Source organism: Mauremys mutica, chromosome 12 (assembly GCF_020497125.1).
Source record: "Mauremys mutica isolate MM-2020 ecotype Southern chromosome 12, ASM2049712v1, whole genome shotgun sequence".
NCBI classification, from domain to species: Eukaryota; Metazoa; Chordata; order Testudines; family Geoemydidae; genus Mauremys; species Mauremys mutica.
Window position 1 is genome coordinate 68662298 of NC_059083.1, and position 10052 is coordinate 68672349.

The following is a 10052-nucleotide window of genomic DNA, read 5'->3' on the forward strand; positions in this document are numbered from 1 at the left end:
TGTTGCTCTCAAGATGAGGGGGCATGGTACTTGTGCCGGTAAAGGTTCTGTAGAGTAGTATCAGGGTGCAGTTCAATCCATTACCGTTCTTTTGAAATCACTTCACAGCTATGTACATGTCCAATCCTGATTTTTCCATGGGGAGGGGATTGACTTTAATTCTCATCTTTCTTCTTCCACAGATGGTTTTTTGGGAAGATCCCCCGAGCAAAGGCTGAGGAGATGTTAGGCAAACAGAGACACGATGGTGCCTTTCTCATCAGGGAGAGTGAGAGTGCTCCTGGGGACTTCTCTCTCTCAGTCAAGTGAGTAATGCTCTGTAGCATCCAGTGGGCTAATTAGGACACCCCTTGTGTGATAAAAGTACAAATGATTATTCCTATTTTTCACCTCTGACACTATTTCCCATATGTGTAGTAGCAGTTCTTCCCTTCCAATGACATGCACCTGTGCTATCTTTTGTAACAATAAATATGGGTGCTCTATCCTACTAAGAGTTATCTTGCTGAGGTGATGATAACAAGATATTGTCCTGTTCTTTGTGAAACGATGTACTGGTTCAGTGGTGAGAGCAGGGAATGGGACACCATGACTCAATGGATTCTGAAGAATGATGATGATCACGTACAGTTTTTTCCCTCTTCCTGCTCTTCTCATTTACTATTCTGAGGCTCTAATTCTTTACATCTTCTGCACTCGCTATCTGGCTGGTTGAGAGACACTTTCAAATATACAGTTTTTCATAACTCTGTGGGAGGCACATATTTTGGGAATATCCTCATTTTCCAGCATAGAGATGTGGAGTTGTAAAAACGGAGCGTGCTTCCCATCTCTTATCAGTAGATTCCATGTTGGCACAGACCTGATGATTTCAATTTGGAAATGTAGCTGGGTTGCAAGGAGCTATTACCTAATATTTTTATTACAGTAGCATCTAGAGATGCTTATTTAAATCGCTTTAACAGTAGCTCCTATGTCAGTGTCACTCACATATTCCTTCACAAGCTGTGAGATCCCCAAGAGGCTGCTGTGAAATAGAATGGAAATGTTACAAGCTTTAACAGTATGGGATATGTACTTAAATGAACAAACTCTAGTCCTTCTTCCCTCCACTTACAGTTGCATGCCCTTTGCCTGGCAGAGCTGAGCAAGATATCCTTTGGAACCTAAGCATCATATTTTGATTATCCCGCTGAGGTTGCTACAGAATACAGAGTTCTCCATGCCCATCAAGCACAGTACCTCAGCAGTGTTTCCAACCTTTCCCTTCTGTGATTAAATTCTGGACCTCATATATGGCAGCATAGAATTCTGCCATCATGCTGGCTTGTTTTAGCAGTGCATTTATATTCTGCCTTTGGTACAATAATCAGATATGCTGGAATACACACAAGGCTATATGAATGACCAGAAACAAGATGTAAATAGAACCTTTATTCCAGGAAGCTTATTCTTTACAAAACTAACAAATTGATTCTAAATGCTGGGAGACCACAGATCATCTCTGCCTGCCTAGTAGCTCAGTGATAGCTCACCTACTGATATATTTCTCAGTTTGGGGATTTTTCTGCTGATTAGCTCTTCTGAAAGGGCTTACTAAAACCTTATCTGCAGGATCTGAAGTGGAAAGAAACTGACTGAGAAAGGGAGACTTGAAGCATTAGCCATGAAATACTTGCTGCAGATTTGACATTTGCTCATAGCAACAGTTGACTGTACATCTCCAGGTATTGAAAGACTGTAAACATCAAATGAGAACTGCTGCCTGCATTTTTCATTTCTTGGAGCTATAATGGGAAGATGTTATAGTTCTGTCTACATGTACCTCTCTATTGGAAGCCTGTTTTGATCTCCTCTTCCTTCAGAAGAAAACGTATTGGAAGCAAGAGACAGAGGTTTTTATTAAATATCAAAACTTCTGTCTAGTTGCATAGCAAAAGATGTAGTTAAAGTTGAGTTAAGGATGCTGTTGTGTAAGTCTATAGAGTGTTTGGGTTGTGTGTTTTGTTTTTTCTTGTTGCACTAACTGGCTTTGTGTGGGGAGATTTTAATTGAGCACTTGTTCTGAAGTTTGAGTTTGGGATTTTGAAGTCCATCACCCAGAAGGGATGGGAAACAGAAGGTGCTGTTGTGCAGCAGCAACCTTAACTCCCTCTTAACAAAGTATTTTATAAGTACGTTTCTTTTGTTTTTAAACCTGTGAGAACCTCCAGCCAGCCTGGCTCATTCACATCTCTATCAACAGAATGTGTTTACTCTCTCATGGCTGGGATATCAAGCCTTAGTAGACAATTTTAGACATTCTTTGAGTCTTGGGAAGTTCAACTCAGGTGCTTCAGACACAGCCAGCACCAGAAAAAGCCTGCCTGCATGGCAGTTCTCAAGTCATCTCTTTACTTTGACAAAATGCCTAATCACTACTGATAAAAAAGGAAGTTACACCATGCACAACATGGACCAATGGCCTCTACAACCCAAACATCCTACGGGATCTCCCCAGGAGTACAGGTGACTATGGTGTACATATGTATGATGCACATAAATATATAATGTGCATGCACGTGGAATGCCATCATTGGTGGGGAGCTGTATCTTGGGAACCTCTTGACCAAATTTGCACCACACATCTTGATGGATTTTAGAGAGAGTTGAAAATTTGGCTTTAAAGCGAAACCCTGTTGCAACCTTAAGTATGGAGTATCTAGTCACTCCATAGTATTCCTTTAACAGGTCCTGTCTTCTGTAGCTTCTCTTTTGCCCTTCTCTGTCAGTGCATAAAATGGTAATACCTTCTACAGTTTTAGCTGTGCTGATAAAAAGAGACCATTATCAGCTATTCATCTGGAATCATTTGGAAGAACCAATTTTTCATTCCTGTCCCTAGCAGTAAAACCTAAATCTTCTAATGTTCAGCTCTTTCACTCCTGCCTGCACTTTGAACCCACATTTAGAGAAATAATCTTGGCTCATATTGTGAGTGGAATGATTCTGGTTCCAAGATGACATTCTTCCAGCCCCTTACACTTTCTAAGTTGACTATCTTTGTTCAGGTGGGATAGCAGCCATTGCTATAGGTCAGGACTGAGTGCCTTGGCATATTTATATGGAAGGAGTCTGCATTCCACCTGACACTCTATTTGCCTGTCCAGACAGTATTTTCATTCCCTCTTTCATGTATGCTATCGTCACAAACTTTGTTTTTATAGTATTTATACTTTCAAAACACACCCAGACACTGATCATCTCTGTGATCCCTTCTTCCCTGTGCAGGGTCTGAGGAAGTGCAAAAGCTATTTTCCACTAATCCTTAGCCTGCACAGATGACAATGGGTTAGTGTATCTCCAAAATCATTTGAGACCTAGATTCACAGCGATTAAGAAAGGAGACATTTTTATGGTATTTATGCTTGGAATTGTCTTCCTAGATTTAATCAGTTTCCATTCATGTCCTTCTGGGAAGAGAGACTCGGTATGACTGATACATACAATCTGTCTTCTCTCCCTCTCCCACATCCCAGGTTTGGAAATGATGTGCAGCACTTCAAGGTGCTCCGAGATGGGGCTGGCAAGTATTTCCTCTGGGTGGTGAAGTTCAATTCTCTGAACGAGCTGGTAGATTATCACAGATCCACTTCTGTCTCCAGGAACCAGCAGATATTCCTTCGGGACATTGAGCAGGTGCCACAGGTAAGATGGTGGGAGAGAGGAGCATTGCCACTATAACCAAAATGGAGAGCTCTCGGTCAGCAGCCCAAAGGATTGCTTGGATTTTCAGTAGGAAGATGTGGGGAGAGAGAAGTTAACCCTTTAACTTTCCCTCTCTGATGTAGAATTATCTGGTTCTACAATTCTGAGCCCTGGATTCTGCAGACTAATTGTACTGAAAAATAAATGCAGCCCATGTGCCTTCTTTTGAATGGGCTTTGTACCACTATAAAAAACTTGTAAATCCCCTTCTGTTCTGGCAAAGGATGTCCCTATGACTTTTTTTCATCCTCCAATTCACATCTTTAAGAATATAATTTGGGATTATGCCTATCCTTCAAAACATAAAGCACCATAGTGAGGCTGTCTGTCCGTTCCCACCAGTAGACATGGTCGTAATCATATGTTAAATTCCCTTCTCCCTGCTACTTTCAAGGGGATTTTGATTTCTGTTTGAATTAGTTTTTAGCCAGCAGTGCCCTCAGGAGTACATTGCATACCATCAATATCTTAATGCACATTCCTCTTCAGAGGCACACTGTAGAGAATGGTTAAGGATATTGGCATGTGGAACTTCTCTCCTCTAGGTTGCTGGTTTGACTCTAGTCCAAACTGGTAGTGACCAAAGTTATGGTCTAATGGAAGGTATTGGTTTTAGTTCAGCTCCCAGGCGCACCAAAATACCATCACAGTTGGAAATTGGTGTCTGTTGGGCTCTGCAGGAAGACCATTTCACCATTAGATGTGGTTCCTCCAGTCCAGGCTTGAGACATGCTGGAAAGGCCAAGTGGGGGAAACTTAGAGTATGTCTAAACTAGAGCGTGAAGGCATAAATTCCAGCTCGAGGCAATATACCCACACTAGCTCTGATTACCTAGTGTGCTAAAAATGGAAATGAAGCTGCAGTGGCACAAGCAGCAGGAGGGGCTTGCTGCCCCAAATATGATCCTGTCTCAGTCCAGAGGTATGGCCTTGGGACAGCTAGCCCCTCTTGCAGCTCATCCTACCATGGGTACACATCCATTTTTAGCATGCTAGCACAATCAGAGCTAGTGTGGGTATGTCTCCTCAAGCTGGCATTTACACCTTCCACCCTAGACCAGCCCTTCCAGCCGTATGCTGCTCTGTCCATGCTTTACCTAATATATAGATAAACAGGACATCAAGGCTATTGGACCAGTATTAAATTAACCATATCAAAAGAGACATAGCTGAAAAATACAGAAAACATAAAAATAAAAGTACTTCCTAGCACCATTAAACTCATTTTTTAAATTAAGCTTTAGTTTTCATAAACACAATATACAGATTTGCAGAAAACAGATTGGATAAAGTCTGTCCAGAAAAACTTCACTCAACATGAATGAATGGTGGTTAGAAAACTTCAAATGGAAGCATTTTAAAATTTCAGTATGGTCCAGTGGTCATTGTTTAGGGAAAAAATTAAGTGTCATGTTTTAGGGTTGGTTAAGAACACTCACTGAATGTTGTGATCTGTGTGGGAAGCAAACTGAGGAAGAATAAGAGTAATGAAGCTGTTAGGACACAGAAAGGAAATCGAGAAGGACAAGGATACAGATGTGAAGAGAATGTCTAGTGCAGACCCAGTAACATATACAGTATGGGCCTCTGATAAGACATGGTCACAAAGGGGTGTCTTGCAGTGAAAATGCCCAAGAGACTCCACCTTGTAGAGTTTTACTGTAACTCATTCATTTAATTAATTTGACCATTTTCAAAGGCCTTGTGTATTCTAAACATATCCTTTTGAGCATCTTGTCACAGATGATGAAAGAGGCAATTTGCAGAGAAATGAAACAGCCCAAATATTTACTAGTGGCATCTGAACTCTGTTGCAGAGCTAGAATGCAGCCTATGGGAGATTTGTATGCTGTGAATGACTCTCTCTCTTGGTTTTTTCCCCATGCAGCAACCCACGTACGTTCAGGCCCTTTTCGATTTCGACCCCCAGGAGGAAGGTGAACTCGGCTTCCGCCGTGGAGACTTTATCCAGGTCCTCGACAATTCTGATCCCAACTGGTGGAAAGGAGCCTGTCACGGACAGACGGGCATGTTTCCACGCAACTACGTGACCCCAGTGAACCGGAACATCTAGAGATAAATATTAGAGATTATTTAAAGAAACCAGAGAAACAGTAAATACACATACAGAGTCTAACTACAGCCGGTGATCTAAAATCACAAGATGGTAAAACCTGAATCACTTCTTACCACAAAGTGATCTTCCTTCACTCAGTATGGAACTTTGGGGGTGGGAGGGAGAGTTCAACTTACATGCCAAAATTTACCTTTAAATTTAAGAAAGTAACAGATTTCCTCAGCTGCTCCTGGGTTGTCCCTTTCATTCACTATTCCTTTCCCCCCCTCCTCTGTCCATCAGTGCATGAAGTTTTAATGCCATATAAAGTCCTAGCCATGCTGATAAAGGAAAAGGGAGAAACTCTGCTGGTATTTTCTCTCTATGCAAACAGTCTTCATTTGACATGGAGGGACTTGAGAGAAGAACCAAATCCACTGTCCTGCCTTTAAAAAAACAAAACTGCTTTTTGCCTTCAGCATTCAGCTCTTTTTGGTTGGGAAAAGATGGTGTTTTCTTTATTTTTCCTTCTCCTTAGCCACTCTCCCCTCTGAGGCTCAGCAGCTTCATAGCAGAGTGAAGGAGACAAGCTTTTTTTCACAAGTCACAGAGCTGCTCTGAGAAATTCCAAACTACAATCAGTCTGTTCTCTTTTATTTTGGTGACAGCTTTTTTTCTTAAAGGTGTACAGTTGAGCACAGTCTGTAATTTTTTTCCATAGTGCCTTTTCCCGTATTTCCTTTTTTATTATTTTTAAGTTAAAAGGACAGTCCAGAGGTTTTTTTCTTCATACGTGTAAATATTTTTAGGGGGGGGAGAAGGGGTAGTTTTATCAATGAATATAAAAAGACATCTACAGAAAAGATGGAGCTTTAATATTTGTATTACTGTCTGACTTTCTTTATTCCAAGGAAAAATACAAGGCATCTACAGTGTTGTAAGTGGCAGCACAGGTTGCTCAGAGGTGGGGAGATGCAGCCAGGAGCCTCAGGAAAAGGGAGAGAAGGATTGCCTCATTAGGACTGTTCAATAGAATCATAGAAATGTAGAATTGGAAATGACCTAAATAGGTCCTCTAGTCCAGTCCCCTGCACTGAGCCAGGACTAAGTATTATGGGAAATGGGCAAACATATTTGGGGGTGAAGGTGGGCGATGTTCTATCAAAGTACCATGGTGGGAGAGAATAGTGCTGAGGTGTCTGACGAAATGTACATTCCTCTTGACAGGAAACTTTATATTACAGGGAAACCTCAAGAAATAGTACTTGAGTACACTTCAAGGTATTAGTGAATGTCCATACGTACACATGTAATCAAGAGTCTGGCTCCCTTTAGGCTGGGGTAGGGAATATTTGCAATCATGTCTTGTTCTTGAAAAGAGGGGGTGGCATCACTGTTCTCCACTCTCTCCCTACCCCATCCTCCTCATGCCAGTGTTACACAATTTAAGAAGTTGATTCTTACTTTTTGCTCCTGGTTCACAGCAGGCTGTGTGGTGACTGCATTCCCCTTCCCCTCACCTCAGTGGCATTCGTTAATGCCATTAGCTCCTCTGCCAGAGCAGTTTGACATTGATTTGGACAAAAAGGAGATAAATCAAACTGCAGAGCTTTGTGCCAATCTTCAGTTATATTGTTTCCTCTTGGCAGCCCTGTGGCTGAACCCTTCACCCCAATGATGAACCCCAAAACTGCAACAGAGATCTCCTGCCCAAGCGGAGACGTTCCTGTATTGGCGGGTGCCTTTTTTGTACTAAGTGTTACAAATGTTTTATTCCTGAGATGGACTCTGCCTTACACTTCATTTCTCCAGCAGATGAAAGAGAGAGCTACCCTGTAGAGTATTACTTTCTCTCCCTGTCCTTGCTAGCTGTCATTCACTTTGTTTTCTTTCTAAAAATGATTGGAAAAGGAATCTATGGCATTCTACACTTGGACCATTTGATTGTTTCCTTATTTTGAAATTGGTGTATATCATACAGCCTTGCAGACATATGTCTTGTGTGTACATATATTAAAAAAAATCAGTGTTTAAATAAAAAGGCCTATGTACTTAATCCTTTAACTCTGCAGCAGCATTTGGTAGATAGTAATTAACTGTGAATAATAAATATACAATGAATTCTTCACTTTAGCATCTGTCTGTTATTTCTATTAACTGAGCAAAACATCAGCCAGGCAAACTAATTTATAATATGTAACTCTGTGGGAAGGAGGAGATGAGTTAGTCCTTCATCCTACCAAGATAGATAAATTGAGAACTGCATAGGTTAGCATGCATGGCCTTCTGGGTTCAGATAAAAATCCTGTCTGCTGCTTGCAGACAGTAGAGATCCTTTGTCCATTATCTGAATGGTAGGTGGAGCCTGGATGTTTCCTTCTTCCTTGCTCAAAACTTTGTATTGATCTCCACAAATGGGCATGAATTGCTGACACACAGTAAGGAATCAGTTGTGGAAAATGCTTTGGTGTATCCGATATGACTTCTGACTGATAATCTCCAAGTAGTTTATTGCTGCTTTTTTTACTGAAGGACAGAATGAGGGGGGATGCTGGAATCTGACTTGTGAGAATAGCAACTGTATTTCCAACTGACAAATGAGTGATTATTTTTTTCCTGCTCGATTTGCACTTTGGCCTTTATGGATTACATCCAATTGTATGAGTTGGTTCCAAAAGCACATTCAAATGGGACCAGAATGGCTTGCCTGGATCATCATCATAAGCTGTATCAATGCAGTGGTGGAAAGGGTCCTTGAAAACCTGTCTCCATCAATATCAATTGTACGATTTCTCTCCAACCCTTTGTTCTGTGTAGATTATGTTCACAAACTCCATAGTGGGATTTAAAGCATAATAATTGAAAGGCTGACTGACATATAAGCTCCTTTGAATTGTCAAAGAAAATTCTTGTTTGGTTAGGAATTCTTTCACCACATCTGTTCTGGAGCCCGCTGTCTCTGGCAATATCTAAATTATCCAATGAGAATTTTTCATTGTTTTTCCTCAGTTGTGCCAAGTCAGTATCCCAACCAAACTTGCAATCATTTGCCTTGTGGGTTTGAGTTGGACATCATTTATAAAGTTGAACTGGGACACCTTTACATTCTCAGTGGTCTTTATCTTCTGTTGAAAGTTTAGAAAAATTCCTTATGGCTTGTAAAGGAAGCAAAACACATTTGTTGCCATTTTGTATGGTTGTGTAATATTAATGATGGTGCTTGGTTCTTGTTTTTGGCCAGAATCCCTTCTAAGTCATGTATCTCTTTAAGGTTCTTTCTCCCACATGCACATACAACCACCACCCTAGGTGCACACATATATCCCCTTTTCCTGACAATGCAAATGTCAAAATTAAGATTAAAGGTCTCCTTCCCCTTTCTTCTCTTTCACCCGCTCTCCTGGGCAGGGGAGAAGCTGCTTAAAAAATCTCTACATACCTGACTCTCTCCCTACTTGATACTAGCAAAGCAAAAGCTATATGGCCAAAATTTCAAGACCTGGCAGTCAGCCATCTTATATATAAAAAGGGCTTTAACTATCCATTGAATATCTACTGCCACCATAGCAACCGAGCAACTGCTTCGGCTGCTGATGTTATATGTAAGGAGTGTTTGAACAGAAGTTGTAGGCACAGAACAAAGTTATGTGATGGGGCATACGTTAAAAATGCAGCTAATGCCTGTTATATTTAGCAATATATTTTACACTTTTTGACTCCTTGGAGAAATGATCAGCTTCCACATAAAACCACGATGATCCTAATTGTGCATTTTTTTTTAAATACACTTATCTCAGGACTCAAAGTGAAATATTGAAATCGGACTTTATTTTAACACAAGTTTAAAACAAAAACAAAAAAAAACTGTCAGCTGGCCATGTTAGAAGGTGAGTGAATGATGTGACTGAATATTTGCTGCCAACCCAGCATGACTTATCAATGACTTGGCACTGTGAGTAGTACAGTACATAATGTTAAAGGTGCAGTTCTTAGTGACACTCAGGCTTTGTACATACATGAGAGAGGGAGGAGCTGTGTGCAGAATTAAGAGCCAGAAACTCTTATTTTAATACCAGTTCTGCCATGGACTCCTAAATGGCCCTGTGAGAGTCATTTTAATCTGCTTCCATTTCTCCATCTGTGAATTGGGAATAACCCATTTTCAAGGGTTGAAGACTATTTAAAGTACAATCTGCACAGTGAATACATTTGCTTTATCACTCTTACCATTAATTTAGACAACTAAAAC

At 40.8% G+C, this 10052-nt stretch overlaps 1 protein-coding gene across 2 annotated transcripts in view; it reads left to right on the top strand.

Moving 5' to 3' along the window:
- GRB2 (growth factor receptor bound protein 2) overlaps nt 1-7936 on the top strand; it is a 66642-nt gene extending 58706 nt beyond the window's left edge. For both annotated transcript variants that reach the window (XM_044983353.1, XM_044983354.1), the window contains exons 4-6: nt 183-305; nt 3519-3687; nt 5636-7936. In XM_044983353.1, coding sequence (XP_044839288.1) covers nt 183-305; nt 3519-3687; nt 5636-5821 — 478 coding nt within the window. In that variant the 3' untranslated portion in view covers nt 5822-7936. The remainder of the gene's footprint in view (nt 1-182; nt 306-3518; nt 3688-5635) is intronic.
- Nucleotides 7937-10052: the final 2116 nt, after the last annotated feature.